Consider the following 21440-nt stretch of genomic DNA (forward strand, 5'->3'; position numbering starts at 1 on the left):
ATGATGAGAAATAGTTCCTAGAATGGGAAAATATGCTCAATCGTCATAATTTTATTTTTTCCCTAAAGAGGTATAACGTGTTGAAAGATGTATTTTCTCGAAAAGAGAGAACTGATAAAACACCTTTTCTTCATCATTAACATCTCGTGCAAAGAGGGGATGTTTTGACGTTTTCACATGTCTCGAAAACTTACTGGAAAGTCTTCCTGTACTAAACTGTCCAGTCTGAATTATGACTTAGTAATTGCACGTGACCTGCAAGTCTAGGGTCCCACTTTTCTAAAACTAGAAATGAACACTGGAAATATAAAGCGTGAATTATATCTTACCGTAAGAACACATTCTCATGTTTTTCTTCTTAGGCTACTTCTGTTTCAATTGATTCCTCTATCTGTCCTTCCCCCACATAAGTAACAGAGTTAACGGAAACTAAGCTTTCAATATAATTCACCTCGGTACTAACGGTTCTACTACCCATATCTCGGCTGATAGCACTTCCATCTTTTAGGTCATATAAAACTAACTTACCCTCCACCATTAATAGAATCTCACCATTCTTGGAAGATGATATAAACCTAAAAAAATAGTCCCTATGCCCAGTTATTAATTCATGGGTAATGATATAACGCTTAGTCCAAGATTCACGAACACCATAATCTTGCATAACCCATAGTTCAACATGACCAGGATAATAATCATCAGCAACACTATTAGGTTTGGGTGGGAGGAGCACACATAGGCAACCTTGCAACACTGCTTCAGTAGCAATATCCCAAGTTTCAGTCACCTTGCCACTTCTTTGAATCTTTCCGCACTGATATCCAATGAAACTATAAGCACGCCCCTTCCCCTCTATCGGCAGCAAGGAAATGAAAATCTCCATTAACAAGTACACCAGATTTCCGAGGAGAAAAAAAAATAATACTGTATGGTGATAGTGCATTTCCATGAATCAGATTTTAATGTGTAGACATGGACTGCAGTACCAGTTTCATTGTTACCTACACCTAATACCAATTTGTAATCGTCATTCTTGAAATCATAACCAAAAGCATACATTCTGGTATCCCAGATACGAAATTTATCTTCTGGTTTGTTTATCTTCTTGTATCCGCGTGTGGCTGGGTTCCAAACACAAAGAAAAATTCCTCACCACGACCAGTATACACAAGGCAAACCAGACCGTTACAAGAACCTAATAATCTAATTTTATAAAGTGCTTCATACGGGTAAGACATTTCAGTGAATTCACTCTTCTCCCACAAAGATGGTTGTAATGAATCGTATTTTATAGAGTGGATTACAATAAAATCATATAAAAGACCAGTTGCCATTAGATTCTCAGAGATATTTCTATAGGGAGTAAAATCAAGATGCATATTAGCAAAACCCAGATCAGAAATCAACGAAAACCAAGTTTTACAAACACGCTTACATACGAATGTTGATTTCACTGATACTCTTAACAAGATTTGGAGGTAAATCTCTTCTGGAATGCTTGACATGTTCCTCGTCTTTTTCCTCAATTAACCTCACAACTCTGAAACTCAACTGATCACAAATTAAACACCCAATTTACAGATGAGGAAATATGATATGAAAAATTGGGGTTCAGGGTTTGACATTTAGGTTACAGATGAATAAAGAAGAAGAAGATGGAAGAGGCTGTCTAAACGAGGAGCTAATTTAGATAGTGAAATGGGTCGGGCTTTTTAAAATAGGTCAATACAGATCCGAAGTGTACCCGTAATGCATTGTTAGTCAGTGCCCTGTTTTATGCTAAGGGGTATGCTATTGTTGTCAGGAACTTTAGGCGTGGATTGTTGTAGTAGGGCTAGGAAGGAGGAGGTTATGGACCACGAACAAGAAATCTAGAGGGGAATTTGACTGATAGTTCATGGGGCGAGGGTGAAGAAAATTAAGGAAAAAGTGATGTGCCGAAGTGAAGCAGTAGTGGACTTGGTAGTGTGATCAGCGACTGAAGCACGATTCGAAGCGTGGATGGGCTAAAATAACACTATGGGCTAAACATTAAATTCTTAGGGTCTATTTTTTCTCCCCCAAAAATTACACATGAAAAAATGGTTTTGGGTGAGTCTTTGAGATTTGGGGGTGGCTGGAGCACCCCTAAGCGGCCGCCACCCCCGTACTCCCTGGGTTCGATAGCTTCTAGCTACCAACAAAATGCAGATAATCGTCCCGGATGATTTGTCCCGCTGTTAGTAATGTCCCAAGGGACTGAAAAGAGTGATAATTGAGAAATTGGGCAACAATTTTTACTATTGCCTCGGGGCAGCAAAATCACAGCCGGCCATGATGGCCGATACCTCTCAGCTCCACAAAAAACTAAAAATTATGGTCACATTCCTGGACCTACCTTCCAAATGACTTCTCTACATTCAAACTACAAATTTCTACTCTAAGTGCTTATCTGTGCTGAAGCTCCAATGTACCTAAGCTGACGCATCACTCTGGGCATGCTTTCTTCTCCCAATTGTACCTGCGCATTTGCAAAATGATTACGGATTCAATAAAACTTGTTTTTGTGTCATTGTTAAAATGGAAAAAAAACATGTGAATCTAAATAATGAATCGGCATTGGGTAAGGGGTTTGGAGTTTAAATTCAATGAATCCATTTGGAATCAAAGGTAAAAAAATTAAATTCAATGAATCAATTTGAAATCAAAGGTAAAAAATATCTGTAAGGAGAATTATTTATTTAATTTTATAAGTCCTACGCCAATTAGTCTCAGCTTTTAATACAAGTGGCCAGAGTGAGCACGTCGGAAACTTCAAGATTTCCCTTAAGTGGATTTACTATGCTTATAAGTCATGCGCCAATGAATCTCAGCTTTCAGTACGCGTAGCCAGATTGAGCGCGTCGAAAACTTCAAAATTTCAACCATGTTACTTGATATGAAAATGGGGCAGAATTTACAAAAGATGGATAGCCAAACTCAAGAGAGAAACTTGAGGTTAAAACTAGTATAAAGACTAAAAATATAAGTGTTTATCTAAAGTCTAAACTTTCACAAGAATCAACAGTAAACTTACCCTGAGTTTGAAGCCTATCTACTTGTAGCCACTCATCTCGAGACCTTGCAGTCTATACGAACCACCTCCTCAGAAACAAAAGCATCTCTGACCATGGGTGCAACAACTTCACAAATTCATACATAAAGATACAGAAGATGATTTGGAGAATACTGTTTTCTCTGAGGCCGCCATTTTAAGCAAGAAACACACACAGAGAAAAAGAAGAAACTACAAAAATCCAAATCAATTATAAGATAGGATGTACTTAGACTCGAGGGCATTCTTGATTTGTAGATAATAAACTGTAATCGACTTACTTCGGGGCAGAGTCTTCACTTTTGTTGATTTCCTTTGTGTATATGTAGTTGATTTTGCTAATGTTATTGTTCATGTAATAATGTTGTTGCTGCTGTTCTTCAAATTGCTGCTGTTGTTCACTTTTGTTGATTTTCTTTTGTGTTATTGTGTATATATAGTTGATGTTGTTAATGTTATTGTTCATGTAATAATAATGTTGTTGCGTCTGTTGTTCAAATTGTTGATACGGTTGTTGCTGCTGCTGTTGGTGAAACGTCGCTGAGTAACCACCAAATTGGTAGTGATAATTATTTTGATGATGTTGAATACTTGGCATGGAACCGGAGGACATCACAGAATGCGCAAAGTTGTTACCTGCAAACTGAGGATTATAATAATTAAACTGATTTCCATACTGAGGATGGTGAACTGGTTGAGGCACGTTTGAGGACGTTGTGACATTCTCATTAACGTAAGTCAGAAAAGAACCCTAAATTCACTTTATACCAAATTAACACAATTAACCACACAATACAACGAAAACAAAGATAAATACACGTTGGGTTTCTATTACTTACTCTTTTTGAAGACCCATGTTGCTTCTATTTGCAGTTTTCCTTCTTCTCCTTCTCCCTTTAACTTCAACTGTTCTTCAACTAATCCAACAACGAAAAATTCCAGTGCTCTAGGTTTACCGTTATCTATTCCAACTAATCGAACATCAAACACTAATCTTTCCCTCCTATTCTCACATCAGAAATCTCCCACTCTCTCGACTGGTTTCTTTATCTCTATCCACTGTGTTCTTTGTTGTCTTATAAGAGAAGAAACCAAACCCGTGAATATAAAAGGCCTAGATTTGGTTTGTTTAATCAGAAGCCGTTAAAAATCATCGAGATTACACCTCGATTGATGAAAACACGTCGCACCGGGAGAAAACTTGTCAATTCCTATATCAGGTCAGGTGAGACCATCAAACGGTCGATGTGTGGTAAATTGACATTTTAACCTTGTTTGACTGAAACTGGTCATCTTGGATTTTTTGTTAAAGGGAAAGCTAAAAAGGTTATTTTGTTTTTGGTACTCAAGTTTTGTCCAACTTTTGAGTTTGGTCTAACATTTGTCCAGTTTGGTGTTTGGTACTTGAAAATAACGTTGATCCACGTTGACTCGTAACTTTTATTTTGTATTTTTCAAAAGTTAATATAAAATCTAGTAATTGAGTGAATTTACTAGTATAAGCTTGAGTTCAAACCGAAAGGGGGTAAAAGTTTAACAACAGCTGAAAATTTTGATATTTTCTTCTCCATGACTGTTCTTCACAAAGTGTTTCCTCCACCTCTCGACATCCCATCACCTCCACCACCACCGTCTCCTATGTCAAACAATTGCGCCACCAACTCAACAGCTGCACCTCCATGTCTAACTAACAATTCAACTGATCTTTAACAACAACAACCATAACCTCAAACCCATCTCCATTTCCATCTCATACTCGCGGCTACAACAAACACCCATCAAGACCATTTCTTCCTTATTATCTAAGCTTTGGCACAACCCAATCAGTAACGGCAGCATCTCTCACCATTCTGCTTCACTATGCCTCAAATTAAAGCACTGTAACTCCATCTTTCACTCTTGATTCCATCAGAAGAAGCTTTATCACGCCCGGAATTCCTCCAACATAACCCATCTCTTCATTGAACTCAAACCCTAGCTTCACTGTTGCTATCAAAGATATAAAATCAATCTCAAATCAAGCTTGCACTCATAAATTTCCATCAATTATTGAAGAGCATAATAACATATTCAAAACCCCTCTTTTAAAATCTCGAATTCCATCTTAATCAACCGCCACCATTACATCTCGTCAACAATAGCAGCAGCAGAAATCACCGTTTCTTCTTTACCCCATGTGTCTTCCCTGTCATGTTGATTCGAAACATACCTTCCACGAAATCACCATGGATTACACCTTCATATCGAAGAAGATGAAGAATTCTTAAATTTTGGGGTTTCTAACAGTAGAAGCGGAATAAGATATAGAAGAGAGTATAAAAGGAAAAGCAAGAGTTAGCTTTAGGGTTAATATATGCTTCATATCACGGCCGTAGGATGAATGGGCTTATTAAAGTCGTTGGATGTAATGTAAATGTTGGAATGAATAAAGGGTATGATAGTAATCCCATCTAATAATTACATTTTTATAATTTTTTAAATTATTTATTAATTTCTTAACAGAAGTCAGTTGGGTCAACGAGGATCAACGAGGGTCAACGTTATTTTCAAGTACCAAACACCAAGCTGGACAAATGTTAGACCACACTCAAAAGTTGGACAAAACCTGAGTACCAAAAATAAAATAACCCAAGCTAAAATGATTTGGGAAAAGATGGCTTTTGGCAAATTAAAACTGATCTAAGTCTAGATGGCTGTGAATAAAAGCTTCAAATATACCGAAAATTTTCACCAAAACTTCTCTTCTTCTAAAAGATTCATGGAGGTTTTACAGATAACCTGACCAATCCACATATCATGGTCGAGTCTTGAGAAATAGATTGGGTAACTTCTTGTTTAGAGTATCTACATACTGCGAAGGCCCGATCTATCATCTGGTCGGAACGTTTTCACATCAAGAAAACTCACGCAGCAAAGCAATACACTATTAGTTTCCTAGTTGTGTTAATTAGAATATAAAAATAGAGCAGAAAAGTTAAGAAGTTATTATTATTTTCTAATAATATAAAGCAGGAATCACACAGATAAACAGAAGCATTTGAAATGCATATGGCTCAATTAAAAAATCCAAAACAGGTAAAAGAAGTAACTAAGAAAATCTAAATCAATTATAAGACAGGACGTAATTAGACTCGAGTGCATTCTTGATTTGTAAATGATAAGATTTACTTCAGGGAAGACTCTTCACTTATTTTGATTTATTTGGTGTGTATATGTTGCTGCTGTTGTTCAAATTGTTGATGATATTGTCCATATTGCTGGTGCTCTTGTTCAAATTGTTGATCCGGTTGTTGCTGATGCTGTTGGTGAAACATCCCCGAGTAACCACCAAATTGGTACTGATAATTATTTTGAGGTTGATTCGAGGGCATCACACAATTCCCAAAGTTGTTACCTAAAAACCGAGGATTATAATAATTAAACTGATTTCCATACTGACGATGGGGAACTGGTCCAGGCACGTTTGAGGACGTTGCGACATTCTCTTGACCTTCAATTTTGATACCTTCTTGCCCTTCGCCATCTTTTCTTTCTTTTTCTATCCTCGGCTTCTTATTACAAGTACTGTTGATACTATTTCCAGCGTTACTATCATTATCAACCTCAGCAGTGGATTCAGTTTGTTTGCCGTTCTCGTGCCAGTGGACTCGGCATATGACCCAATCATCCAGCCTCATGTTGTTGCTGCTGCTGCTGCATCCTACTTTCTCTTTATCGTCACCACACATGACATATTCTTTCATCTGCCAATTTGTTGCAATACAATCTTTTTTATTCTTACCCACGTAGAACTTAAGGCTATTCCTATAACCAACAATTGTCCTTCCGTTAACTCCTGGAATCTCTTTAGTTTTGGATCCCATTCTCCAGTGTCCTTGGCCTTTTTTGACACTTCGATCAGCTCTAGTCCCGTTTTGATATTTTTTATTTCTTGCTGAAAAGAAATAAGCATCCATGTCTTTGTTTCCTTCTGCAATAAAATCAACAATAATAAAAAATCGTAATAGAGATCAATTAACATACAAGAAACTTCAAGAATCAAGAAAAGAAAATAAGGAACAAGAGTTTAACGTGATCAAGAAAATTTAACCAAGAGCATATTGCAACAGCATATAGTTCAGTACTTAAGCGAAAAGAATCAACCAAAGGCATGCATGTATACGTACCTAACAGCTCTCGAGGAAGATAATCGTAAATATTTGTGTCAGGGATAAAAGAAGGTCGAAAACGAGTAGGATCTCTAATCTTGTTCTTTATGTAATAAGACACCAACTCATCATCGCTTGGCTGAAGCTTGAAACCGGGTGGAAGATTTGGGTGCTGAATCCGAGGAGGATGTTGAATGGGTTCTTGATTGATGACATCTGGTTCGTCTTCGTGTACAATAACACTCTTACCCTTGTAGTCTTTAGGATTTTTGTCTCCCATCTTTGCGCTGTTTTTTTCTCTTACTACGTACAAAAACTATTCTCAAACTACTCTCTTTCTGATGATCTTTGTTTTCTTGTAGTTAGATGTACAAGAAATAGGATGACACTGCTGCTTATATATTGCCTACTTTCCGACTTGAAAATTAATTCTAATTTGACAAGAAGTAGGATTACTTCACTGATCAGGGAATCTCCGATTTTTTTTAGTTTTCCTTCTTGTATAAGGTTTTAATTTTTAAACGGTCAATGTGTCGTGAAATTTGGGTAGGTTGTCGAACTCTCAGGTGAAGAAACAGCTCAAAACTGGTGCCTTTATGCACAAAATTAGTTGTGTAATGTTTTTCATTAGATTCAGCCGCCCGCACAACTAGTTGTAACATACTTATTTTGGTTTATTCTCAGCCACCAATCTAAATTAACATCAACCATAGGAGTTGTTTTTAATAAAACGGTTATTACTAAGTTTGACCTGAATACTTAACTGACCAAGTTGACTACCGGTCAACACCCAAATACTAAAACGACAAATCCGAACACAAATTAATACATACTAAAATCAACGGCAAACACTAATTTGCGCTCTTCACATAACCTCTAAACGCTTAACTATGTCTGCAAAGGATGGTCGAACCATAGGGTTTTCTGCCCAACAGTCCTTCATGAGTGTTCCCCATTAGCTATCACAGCACTCCGGAATCGCCGGCCTCAGCTCTTTATTTTTAAGATCATCTGTATCAACAAAAAAAGAAAAATAATGTGTTTTATTTAAGCCTTGTGTATAAAAAATTTGAACAACAAACAAGAAAAGAATACAGATCGGGATGAATACCAAGAAATTTCTCCAGGGAAATATCCATGTTTGCATAGGGTACTTGTTCCGTCCAAATCTCCCATAGTACGATCCCAAATGAAAATATATCAGCAGCCTGTCATCCAAGGATATAAATTGTTCTGAAACGAAATTAATTTCTGGTTCGGAAAATATGAATCCACACCAAATTCTTGGATTAAATTATATTAACACTAACTAAATATTGATACATATATCAAGTATGATTCTGCATTAAATCTTGTTTGAATATATCACCAGGTCTTAATATTTAGCCAGTATAATGTGAATGTGATATAAGTTGTACAAAATTAAACATAATCGAAACTGAAGTACGATGAGTTAAGCGATAGTCCTTTGGCAGTTATTGAAGTTTAGATGCTCTGTTGATTTCAAGAATGTGCATGTAAATGCAGGTAATATAGCTCATACATAATACAAACACTCTATGCGGATTGGATTTCCAGTGCTTCACCCAGAAGTAATGATGCAATACAGAATCTCTATGAAGGAGCCAGAAATCTGAGGATGCTCTTAAATTTAACTTTGATGCATCATTTTTGGAACAAACTGGTAAAGCTAGATTTGGACTAATACTTAGGGATCATGCAGGTTTACAACATGGAGCTAGATGTCTGCCATCCAAAAACAGAAAAGAAGAACAGTAGCTTACCCTCCCTGAAGCTCTACTCCCGCTGTCATCCAACCGCTCAGGTGCAATCCAAGGAAACGACTGTTTCCAGTCAGCCAAATCGAGATCTTCCGGAGTTCTCCTTATATTTGTATTAAACATGCCCAAGTCACCAATCTGTTAAAACAAATACATATAGAAATTCATTTATTTTCCAAATACATCAAAATGGCGTAGACGTTTTGTAAATGGACAAGCGAATAAATGTAATCACATACCTTGCAGGGATTGTTATCATAGAGCAACAAGTTGTTACACTTGACATCAAAGTGTATGATATTTTGGGCATGCAAGTATGCTAGCCCACGCGCTGCATGCATCGCTATCCTCACCTTGTCACTTTTGTCAAGTTTCCTAATTAACATAATTTCGCATTTGGTCAACATATCTTCCCTTCTTAGAGAAACAGAAAAGAAAAAACAAACCAACAAACAAGTTACGTACCCTGGATTCTCTGCAAGATATTTCCTTAGACATCCATGTTGCATATACTCACAGAGGACAGTAAGTTTTGGCTGTGGACCATCAGGGACAACCGCATAAAACTTCACCACATTTGGATGCTCAGTCTTTGACATAATAACTGCTTCACGCCAAAATATCTCTATCTGGAAAGGAAAACAAAGAATGTTATATCTATACTGCATTCAACTCACTATATATACTGCCATGCTATATCTATTTCAAGGTTGTAGCTAGAGTTGTTATTCAATAATCCAACTGAAATTTCTTATGATGCCTTTATCGTGTTCATATTGCGCTCTGACTTGAACTTTGTAATTTAGACTGTTGGGTTTTGATTTGTATCTCAGCAACTTCATAATACTACTTCCAGATGAATGTAATGGCATGTCCCTCCGAAGGTGTAGATATTTATGTGGTTTGTCTAGCATAATGCAATACCTAAAAGAGGTTGCAAGATAGAAAATGTTGTGTGCAGTCTTTTATTATGCGGTCCAAGAGCACATGCTGTTACATTGTTAAGAGAATTCTTACCAAATTATCCTCTTGTTCCCGGGAATATCCTTGGAAGCAGCTATCTTTAAGCTTTTTAATGACTACTGATGCCCCTTTCCATTTTCCAATGTGGAGTGAGCAAAAGGTTAATGTACCAAGTAATCCGAATTCCTCCAAATCGCTAAATCTTGCAACCTGTACGCTATATGGACCAAAGGAACCTCATGCAATCCTGCGTTCTGAAAACAGGGAGAAAGATTGTCAAAAAGAGAAAAATTTTAAACCCATCGAGACAGAGATGGTGAGAACGACAGAGAATTACCTTAGCCAGAAACTCCTGGATTTCCCTCTTAAAACTGGGTGGGGAAGTTATGCTTCCAGGTTCAACTGCACCTGGGAATATCGAGTCAAAAAATGACGCGGGAACCGATCGTTGACATTAAGGAGGATTGTGTCGAGATTTCTGTTTGCGAAGGAAGATGATTGGCCTTGGTGAGTCATGTCTGAATAAAGAAAAGAATGTTCAAATCAAAATCACTTGAGGATGTCAATTAATCACATAATATAAGCACACTTAGGAAAGTATATGTAAATCGGCATGGCACCACATATTGTACAAGTTGCATCAATATCCGTTTAGAGATGAAAAAGAGCAGACAATATGTTTCTGATCATGTAGTTGAAAATCGGTCTCTTAGTGCTATAGTGGTGGAACTTGAGGATGATATTGTGTATACTCAATCATTAGAGTGGCATCATATAATTTATAGAGTTGGATTAAGAGTTGATTAAACTGTAAGATTCTAATCTACTTAGAAGGGATGTCAAATTTTGAATACAAATATCTCTCGCATATATATTCCAGGAAAATAAAAAGCAAATAAACCTACATATGATAAGAACATAAAAAATAAAAAAAATCCAAAATCCAAAATCGCATATTCCAGAAAAATAAAAAGCAAATAAACCATGATAATAAGAACATAACATACTTACTTACTGATTGTAGAGAAACGAAGAAGAAAATCACTATTGCCTTCTTGAGAAGGAAGAAGAACTAACAAACAGCTTTTTGATAAGAAGAAGAGAGAAGAAGAAGAAGATTTTTGTTGTTGTTGTTTTAGATTAATCCTATCTCCGGCTCTCTGTTTTAGAAGAAAGAATTGAGGAGAGTGTTTTAAAATGAAGAAGATGTGGTGGTTCAAGACATTAAGACTACTAAACGAAGTATAGAAATTAATATTAATAAATGTGGTGGTTAGAAATAATTGAAAGAGTTATGTGTCTTCTGGCCTTCACATGTACGTCTACTTCACCCTACGTACCAAACTATTTTTTCGTGCAGACTGGAGAGTAAATATACATACTCTTATTAACTTTCATTTTCGTATTAACAGTAACGGTAGCATTTCATCTGTATGTACTGATCGAGGCAAAACTAACAGGCCATGCATGTCATTTGATGCTTCACATTTGCAGGGTAACATACAGGAAGCAAATGCACATACTTTCATGGAGCAATATAGCTGCAGAGCTGACGGAATTTCTTGCCTTATTAGCTGTTGTAGATCGGTCAATCAAAATGAGTCTGCAGACTATCTCCCGCAAGTTACTTTACAGTCAGATAATACAAGGGTAGTAAATAATAGCCATGTGTGTTAGTTAAACTTATCAATCAAATTAATTATCTTTATGACTACATCACCACACCATGTGTACAAAATAATTCGCCAATTGTTGGAAACTTCTACTTTTTTTTACGTATTTAATATTTTTTCTAATTTAAGTAAATTTATTTGGTTTCTATCGTTGTCAAACTGAACAAGACATGTAAACCTAAATATTGAAACAGTGTTAGGTAAGGAGTTTGGTGTTTGAATTCAATGAATGGATTTGAAACCAAAGGAAGAAAATATTTGTAAGGAGAATTATTTAGAATTTAACTTATAAGTCATGCGCCAATGCATGTCAACTTTCAGAACAAGTGGCCAGATTTAGCGCGCCAGAAACTCCAAGATTTTCCTTACTAAGCATAGAATTTCAACCATGTTACTGGATGTATGAAAGTGAAAATGGGACATAATTTACCAAAGATGGATAGCCAAACGCCCACACAAAAGTTGAGGTTAAAAATAACTGACGGAGCACAATTATATGGACAACGAAAATGAACAGGAAAACAAAAAAATGAAAGCCAAATAGTTGGGCCAGTAGTACCAATCTGCTAGTTGAGGTGGGGCTTTGCCATTTTCCTAGAAAGGATTGAAAATCTAATCAATCAAAAACTTGAAAGATAGAATTAAAAGGTAGTGTACTTACTGATAGTGGAGGAGGAAGAAGAAAATTACAACGACAACAACAAAAATCTTCTTCTCTTCTTAGTTCAAAATGAAGACGATGTGGTGGTTCAGGATATCAAGACTACTAAACGAAATGAAAACCGAAACAAATCACTAAAGAAGTATAGAAATTAATATTAATAAATGTAGTTAGAAATAATTAAAAGAGGTATGTGTCTTCTGGCCTTTACGTGTACGTCTACTTCACCCCACTCTAGCCGAATTTTTTTTCAGTATCGAAGTCCGACCAGTTCACTCACCGGCAGTTGGTTAGGTTTTACCGAATATTTGGTATTGGCTTTCTACCCATGTGGATTGTCACTTTCTGAGTTTCTTAACCGTTCATTCATTTCTCACTAAACTCTCTTATAGAATACATAGCTTGGAATAAAAGCTATAGTGCCTGAGAATCCGTCTTCTTTCTTAGCCATTAGAATTAGGCAGGAAAAAGTAGTAGTAGTTGTCAACTCAACTGAAAGCATTCTTTTACCCTCTCCGCTGCTCAACATTTTTACGGTTTTACACTGCAGTACTTGTGCCCATATATAACTTCTTGAAGTTTTAGTACAAGTCTCTGTATTAGCTATAATGTGATCTACTCCCTTGGATATGGACTCTTTTACATTATATAACTCGACAAGTTAAAAACATATCTAGTTAAACACATTGTGTACTTTTTAAAGACGAAAGGGGTTTGTACAGAATGTCTAATGTGTTTGATTTGAAGCATTTGCTGGTGGTGGACGTTCGAATCTAAAGCAAATTGGAAATGTACCGAGTGAAAGACAAAATTGAAAAGAGAATAATTTCATATGTTATTGGAAGCGCATTTACTTGTAGACCGTTCATTCATCAATCAGTGAACGACACAACATGTGTGTTGAAATAACTAAAGATGTTGACAACTGAAGTCTAAGGACAATTATTCAATTCTTCCGTACGATAAGGTTATGATGTTTACAGGTAGCCTAATGTTGGGACCAAATTTATGAGAAGCCTGTGATCATATTATCCGTACACATCACGTATACAGTTTATAGAATTCAACGAGCCTCCCAACGCAAAATAGGGAAGAATCAAATTTCTCCATAGACGGTCATATAAACGGCGCGTAGCATAAGGTCATTTATAATGCCTATTCAACACCCCTGATGTGAATTTTGCTGTTTCGAAAACGTACGGGAGTTTGTTGTGCCATCGTCCACTATTTCGTGCAGTCTAGATAGGAAAATCAGCAGTGCATTGTAGCCTACAAAGTCACCAATTTATCATTCATGAATATTATGAAATTTCCGCATCAACAACAATGTAGTGTCTCAGTGTTAAAGTTAATGTAGTAATTTAAAGTTTATTTTTGTGGATGGATTCGTTTTGGGGGATAGTGCGACATACAGTAGTGCCATGTGTACGAGAGAACCTGTTTATGAGTGTGATGTGGATTGGCACTTTCTTTATTCGAACGAAGAGCTCAAAAATTGTGTCGCAGATAAATGATGGTGGAGTGGAGTAAGGAAAATGAGTGAGGCACATAAAAAAAGAACAATTATCAAGTGGATGCGGTACTTTGCTTTTGATTCAAGCTTTTAGGCTTTTGGCATGATTCCTGGGTGGGTGAAAATAGAAGATGATTGTATACATATAGAAGATGGTGTGTCTAGTTGGAAGTGGGATTCCAAAAGAAGACTTCGCAAATGTAGAGGTAGATGAACTCATTGTGTTATTACATACTATTAGCAGATGCTATTACATTTCGTACGTGTAAATGTTTTTTTTTTTGAACTTACCAAATCAGAAAACTCATTCTATAGGATGCTCGTAGTAAAACACCCAATTTAGGCACAAGCTTTTGAAGGACATGGTGGCGAAGCACATCGCACAAAGGAACAAATCAATCTTTTAATATCATGCCATGCAAATGGGAAATATGGATATTCTGCTGTAGATGTTCTTGAAGGATGAACCAATTGAACAAACTTATACAGAAGCCGGTTTCCACTGAATTGCCAAATCGAACTCAAGTATACTCGGGGTATATGGGTGATATCAAAATAATTCCATTCATCAAAACCTGATCGATACCAATGTTTCACCATTCGTGTCTCCAGAAATCACGACTCGCCTTAACTCTTTTCAGAAATGCAAATGTCCTGTCATCCTTTTTTAAAAAACAAGATCAAAGTTATGGAGAAAAATAATCATTTGTGGTACCCTGTTATAAAAACAACTGCTAAGAGGTTGAGAAAGAATTTGGAAACTAAAATTAGTGCTGAAATGGTGAGAAAACAATTAACTAGATTTTTGGATTATAGTATGTATCCCTTTTCTCGGCAAAATAAACACTGTAACCTTTTTTTATTCAAAAATAATTATTAGATATATTAACCTGTGAATACATGTAAAATGTAATTTTAGCGAAGATATGCCAATTAGGATAGCAGCCTTGTAGTATATCTTGTTTGCTAGTTTGAATCCAGGCTAAATTGCGCTTCAGGAGCAATCTTATCTCTAGTAGTTGGATGCTGTTCGTTACCGGATGGAAATGTGTGCATGGTGGTGTCATTGGTCATGGTTTAGTTTAGTCTAGTCTAATCCGAAGTACTAAGTAATTGAGAAATGAAATGAAGTTAAAATTTGGAATCAAATCAAGAAAAAAAATACATGGGATCTTTTGGGTTGTACAAGTTTAAATTTTATTTTATAGTTTTGGTTGGTCAGTGTACTGATCTGTTTGGTCTGTGTGTGTGTTTCTTTGTCTATTGTTGCACAAATATCAGAGTGAGTATCTAGTAGGTAGGTCTGGAAAAAGAAGAGATAAGGTGTGTATGGACTTGGACTTGGCATCTTGCAAGCCAACACACGACTGCTGCTGCTGCTGCACTATATTTTAAACTGCTGCAAGTTTGTTACTTTTGCATCTGGTCTTAAATTTTTGCAGCATCATTAGAAGATAGTGTTGAGCAACTTTCATCTACAATTGGTTCAGGACGTAAAGGACAATTTCATACCTATCAAATGTTAATCAACAACTAAACACCCCAATCACATCTCTCACACCACGTTGAGAGTTGCGCCTTACCTCCCCTCTTACTGGCCGGTGAACATAAACCCTCGCTCTGATGGCTGAAAAACAAGTTAGCCCCCTTACATTTCGTAGCCATCAATTTAAAATCGAATTGATTTGATCTTATGCTCCAAATTGAGCGGTAACGTTCGCCCTCTTTTTGTGTGGGGAGTCGACGAAATCCTTGATCCTCATTGGTCGAAATTTTAGCAAAATTCCTTACACCATGTTTACGTAATTTTAATAAAATCTAATCATCACATTTACAACATGTAATTCGCATGACAAAAATAAAACCATTTTTGACAATTCAATTTTTAATTTTTTAGATATTTTTAGCAAGACTTTGGGGAGTTGATGTTAGGTAAATACCAATCTAAAACGGCTCCGGATCGTCTGTTACCAAAACCCTCTGTTCCTCAATTCCACCCAATTCATAGCAGCCACGTATCTCCTATTATAACTACCACATTTAACAAATTTGGACGGGACATATACTTAACTAATTTAACGGAGATATTCTAAGAGAAAATTTTGGAAATAAATATTCCTCCCTTCGTAGTCCTTATCCAGCAACATACTCCCCAGTCCTAATATCCCTATTTTGTGAGTTCGCAATCCAAATTTTTGCAGAGCTTAAGACAGGAAGGATTCAACATTCCCCATCAGGTCAAGTTTGTCTAAACTGGTTGCCACTGACAAAGCAGTAGAGTACTCGAGCAATTCTTTTACTTCAACAGTGCCAGTTTTTCTCGATGGTGCGAGATATATATCGAAGTTTTTCTCGATATTTCTCCTGAATCACTTTTAGACCCAGTGGAATTGGATGACTATAACTTTTCCCTTTGATACTTGATTGATATGTTGGAGTTTTTATCCTAATAGATTTAGTGCACGCAATATCCACGGGAGCTCATTAAATATAATGCACATGGTTATTCTACAAGTCACCTATTTAATGGTGGGGGGTTCCTATGCAGTTGGTGTATCTTACACTATCTCATAATTTCGGGGTCACATTTTTCATAAAACCTAAACAATAAATTAGAGATTTTGGATATGTGCCTGTTACAAGCCGCTAAATTTCTACCAAAAAAGATTATTACATTTCGAGATGCTTAACCTTACCGTCTGTCGATTCAAAATTCAGACATTTACTTTCAACGGCTAAGTTTCAAAGTGATAGATGGCGATATTATACTTCTCAGATTTTTCTCATTATTAGAATGAATGTGAATTTTTATAAGTATACATCCCTACAAGAAATCTGCTCATTTATCCATGTAGCGGTTTTAATTTTTGCGATAATTTTCAACGACTATAAATTTTCAAACTGATAGATGGAAGTGTCATACATTCCAGATTGTGCTTATTTTTGGTGTTATTGTAGAGCTTAGTTTGTAAGAGCTTTATCCAAACGTCAGCTTCAAATGCATTGTCGTCATTTGAATTCTACAAAAAAAAATTGGTGCCGAAATTGTGAGATATATTTAGAAATCTGTTCAGTTGCATGATAAGATAGACTATACAGAGTGATTTTCATGTAACCATGAATTAAAACTCACATTCTACGATAAAATTAGCATGTTTTTTTTTGTTTTGATCTTTTTCTATGAACGAAAAAAATGTACTATTTCTTACTGTATGAGTATGTTTAAAAATACTATAATGAAATTTTTCTTTTTTATTATCATTATTGTTCTGCTAACAAAAACCAAATATTCCTAGAAAATATTAAGTACCAGTGGTATTAATTTGGAAAATAATCTACCAATCAAGAAAAAATTTAAACATGTTTGCATCTGGACCACGGGACACCAAGTCAACAATTACCAACAGAGTCGATGCATAGCACGGGTTACATACTTGAATAAAGGAACTTCATATATCTCACTCTAAAAGCACATGTTATATTTCACTATAATAATGCTTTGGAGAAAGCATATGTATTGAACAAAATGAATGAATAAGTACAACTTCTGATGGAGAACAACTCCAAATACCTACTAGAAACCTGGTACAAAGTAGGAAGTATGACTTATAGAAAACGACGATGACATGCCTATGTTAATCGAACTAGATGAAGATAATGATAAATAGACGTGATTATAGAGAGGACTCTTGACATGCCACTTTTGGTCAAGATAGATGAAGAAGGCAATGTAGTTTTTACTTAATAATAGAGATTATGAATAGGATGAGTGTTTATTTTTAGACACACCACTTTTGAAGCATATTATTATTCTCTGATAGTATATATTGTTTACATTTTTTAAACCCAAAACCAATTGTGACAATTTTAAACTAATCAGATGTGAATCTTATAAAAAAATGGTACCATGACGTTCTTTTTGGGGACCAGTGTCCATCTTATCATGGAACGACGCTTAAGTAGTAGTTCAACACCATCAACAAACATGCAATGCTAGCATCTGCCAATTCAAATTTCATATGTTTACTTTCAACGACTAAGTTTCAAAGTGATAGATGGCGATGTTATACGTCTCAGATTTTTCTCATTATTGGAACGAATGTGAATTTTTATAAGTATACATCCTTATAAGAAATCAGCTCATTTATCTATGTATCGATTTTAATTTTGCGTCAATTTTCAACTACTAAGAATTTTCAAACTGATAGATGGAAGTTTTATACGTTTCAGATTGTGCTTATTTTTGGTGTTATTGTAGAGCTTAATTTGTAAGAGCTTTATTGAAACGTCAACTTCAAATGCATTGTCATTTGAATTCTACAAAAAATTGGTATAACAATTGTGAGATAGCATGAGAACTACCATGTGAACGTATCCTCCCCTTATAATGATTTTTGTATTTTTCATCCCATTTTATGTGGATTTAATTGCTCTAGTTTTGGAATTTGACAATATTAGTTATACTATTTAGTTGTTTTCCTGCAAAAATGCGTTGAATATCGGTTCACAAAAAGAACAATGCAAGAAACTGTTATTTACAAATCATATTCAGTTACATGATAAGATAGACTATACTGATTGACTTTCGTGTAACCATGAATTAAAACTCACATTCTACGATAAAATTAACATGTTTTTTTTTTTTTGATCTTTTTCTATGAATGAGAAAATTTAGTATTTCTTACTGTATGAGTATGTTTAATAATACTATAAGCTAAATATTCCTAGAAAATATTAAGTACCAAGTGGTATTAATTTGGAAAATAACCTAACAATCAAGAAAAAATTTAAACATGTTTAAGGCATCTGGACTACGAGACACTAAGTCAACAATTACCAACGGACTTGATGCATAACACGGGTTACATACGTGAAGAAAGGAACTTCATATATCTCATTCTAAATGCACATGTTATATTTCACTATGATAATGCTTTGGAGAAAGCATTTCTATTATAAAAAAATGAATGAGTAAGTACAACTTCTGACACAGTACAACTCCATACACCTACTAAGAAACCTGGTACAAAATAGGAAGTATGACATTATAGAAAACGACGATGACATGCATACGTTAATCGAACTGGATGAAGATGATGATAAAATAGACGTGATTATAGAGATGCATCCTGGCATGCCACCGTTGGTCAAGATAGATGAAGAAGACAATGAAGTTTTTACTTATTAAATAGAGACTATGAATAGGACGAGTTATTATTGTTAGACACACCAGTTTTGAAACATATTATTATTCTCCGATAGTATATTGTTTAAATTTTTTAAACCCAAAACCAAGTGTTACAATTTTAAACTAATCGGATGTGAATCTTATAATTAATGTGGTACCATAGCGTTCTTTTTTGGGGACCAGTGTCCATCTTATCGTGGAACTGCGCTTAAGTAGTAGGTCAACACCATCAACAAACATGCAATGCCGACAAGTTGCTAGAAAAACTGGATTCAACATGGTATTGTTACATTCATCAACTTTTATATCTCGACATAAACAAACTATTTATCCGTTAACACAATGTGCACACTTCTTGCATTTCACATTCTTTTTATTTATTTTGAAAATTGTATTTTACAAATTTTCATGTGATGTATATTTATATATCTACCAAAGATTTTACAGATAAAGTCGTTCAATAGGACAGTTTGTTATCATAAAAAAATGGTTGGGCAACAATAAATGTAATCATATTCAATTGCAAAAAAATTTAGGCATATAACCTTTAATTTTAAATCCAAAATTGGTGGAGTCAACTTCTTCGTATAAAATTTGTAATACAAAATTTGTGGAGCCACCTTCTTCTTAATTGTTTATAAAAAAAAAACTTTTTTTGATTCTTTTTATATCAAAGTACCTAAAAGGTATCGGAGTTCCCTATCCCTTCAAAAAAAATATATAATGTATTTGACCATGAGTGCGGGGCGGAGCCTCGCCACACTAGATTAATTGTTCCCAATGACCCTGTGTGTAGCACGGGTTGCATACTTACCGTTCCTACTAAATATGGATTTCAAATGCAAGTATCGGTGATCTCCGATTGAAGATCTTATACCAAAAAAAAAGAAAAAAAAAAATCAAACGATAGGGCTTTACTTTCTCTCTTCTTTTCTTTCTTCTTGAGTTTTCTTTTTCTAAGGTTTGATGTTTTTAATTTTGATTTCGTCCAATGTTTAATGTTTGGTTGATTTTCTTTTTTGGTTGAACAAACAAGCCAGCTAACTTTATATGGGTTTCGTTTTGATTTTTTACTAATGTGATGTTTAGGTTTTCTTTTTACAAAATATATTCCCAATTCAATCCACACCAAGGTAACAATTTTTTCTTCTTCCTTTTTTCATTCATATAGTGAGGAATTTAGAGTTTTTTGTTTATTGTTATTGCTCTTTGTCGTGCTTCTCGTATTTTTTGGGTTCACTGATCACTTCTTTTGTTCTTCATGATGAATTATTGGCAAAGAATTCTGATTTTGGTTAAATGATGTTATGAACTGGAGGGGTTTGAAGCTACATCGACTAGAAGGTTTCATTCTGTCACGCACTTGACCTGGTCCTATTTTACTCGGTTAGGCTGGAGATGTATATTTATCGTTTCATGATTTTTTTTTCAAAGTTTGCAGTATTTACTGCAATAATATTAGCTGGTGGAATTGGGTATCTCTGATGGCTCATGCTCTAGCGTAATATGTTGGATCTGATTTTTTTTTTTTTTAAGTACTATAGGGATTTAATCAGTAGCTTCTACATAGTTTGATTTATTAAGTGAATAGTCGATGAATCACAGTAAGTTCCCTTTGCAAGAGTATATTGCTTAGTATTCGAAAACATAGTGAATCTATTTTATGGTTTTTTATTAGAACGATGAGTTCCGGAATCTATTTTTCCCTTTCCGTTTACTGATTTCCATCAAGAGATATAAAATTCATAGTTAAAAAATGGTTGGTTTCTCCCGATGTAATATGTTAAATTGGATTTTCAGGTTTACCTCAGCCAAAGATTATTATGATGAATAATCTTTTTTCAAATATATGATGCTCACCCCTTCTATGTTGTGTGATAATGAATAACCTGACGCCTTTAGGGAGGCCCCGAAAGAGTTAGGGGAGGCTAATAAGACAAAAAAGGTTGTAAAACACTTATATATCCCTTCATAATCGGTAGTTTAGTATGGGTTTTATCAACCGATTGTGACTATGTTCTTCTCTTTTTTGCTTTGTTTTGAAATAATTAAATTTGGAGCTACTACCACAATCGGTAGATAAATAACATCACGAGACTACCGATTAAAATCGGTAGATAATAAACTTCAGGAAACAACCGATTGTGAAAATAGAAAAATTCAAAATTATTTGTTATTTTTTGTTTTATATTCTTCGTAATTTTGAATGACAAAATGTTTTCATGTCTACCAACTTCCTCATGAAATCTTTATGGAATCCATTTCTAGATATACTTCTGAGCCTCAAAATCTTCTTTTGACGTCATAAGCCTTTATGTACTCTTAGTGGCGTGTTACTTTAGACAAGAACATGGTCACTTTTATATTGTATGCCATTTCGGTTTCCAATTCTGCATTCTTTGGATGAATGAAGTTATTAATTAATTATAATAATGGAGAT

The 21440-nt window shown here is 35.2% G+C and overlaps 1 protein-coding gene and 2 long non-coding RNA genes across 14 annotated transcripts; 1 reads left to right on the top strand and 2 right to left on the bottom strand.

Annotated features, from left to right (window-relative positions):
* Positions 1 to 2294: 2294 nt before the first annotated feature.
* Positions 2295 to 3531, bottom strand: LOC113335976. Its single transcript, XR_003353566.1, has 3 exons — positions 3355 to 3531; positions 3056 to 3265; positions 2295 to 2500 (listed from the first exon to the last, which is right to left on the bottom strand). It is a non-coding gene; the product is annotated as an uncharacterized LOC113335976 (long non-coding RNA).
* A 2556-nt stretch (positions 3532 to 6087) lies between these two features.
* Positions 6088 to 12662, bottom strand: LOC113336008 (serine/threonine-protein kinase HT1-like). 12 transcript variants are annotated; one of them, XM_026582007.1, is made up of 9 exons: positions 12300 to 12662; positions 10303 to 10443; positions 10020 to 10219; positions 9468 to 9631; positions 9242 to 9377; positions 9006 to 9140; positions 8333 to 8429; positions 7240 to 8232; positions 6088 to 7043 (listed from the first exon to the last, which is right to left on the bottom strand). In XM_026582007.1, exons 8-9 carry the CDS (start codon positions 7499 to 7501, stop codon positions 6271 to 6273), a joined length of 1035 nt encoding a protein of 344 aa, XP_026437792.1. In that variant the 5' UTR covers positions 7502 to 8232; positions 8333 to 8429; positions 9006 to 9140; positions 9242 to 9377; positions 9468 to 9631; positions 10020 to 10219; positions 10303 to 10443; positions 12300 to 12662; the 3' UTR covers positions 6088 to 6270. The 12 variants fall into 12 exon arrangements, with proteins under 12 accessions (XP_026437792.1, XP_026437785.1, XP_026437786.1 ...); XM_026582000.1 differs by having other exon boundaries at positions 10303 to 10483; XM_026582001.1 differs by lacking the exon at positions 12300 to 12662 and adding an exon at positions 11489 to 12292 and having other exon boundaries at positions 10303 to 10483.
* A 741-nt stretch (positions 12663 to 13403) lies between these two features.
* LOC113335856 lies at positions 13404 to 14709 on the top strand. The gene is made up of 2 exons (XR_003353528.1): positions 13404 to 14018; positions 14128 to 14709. It is a non-coding gene; the product is annotated as an uncharacterized LOC113335856 (long non-coding RNA).
* Positions 14710 to 21440: the final 6731 nt, after the last annotated feature.

The sequence above is a fragment of the Papaver somniferum genome, unplaced genomic scaffold (assembly GCF_003573695.1).
Source record: "Papaver somniferum cultivar HN1 unplaced genomic scaffold, ASM357369v1 unplaced-scaffold_150, whole genome shotgun sequence".
In the NCBI taxonomy this organism is placed as follows: Eukaryota; Viridiplantae; Streptophyta; class Magnoliopsida; order Ranunculales; family Papaveraceae; genus Papaver; species Papaver somniferum.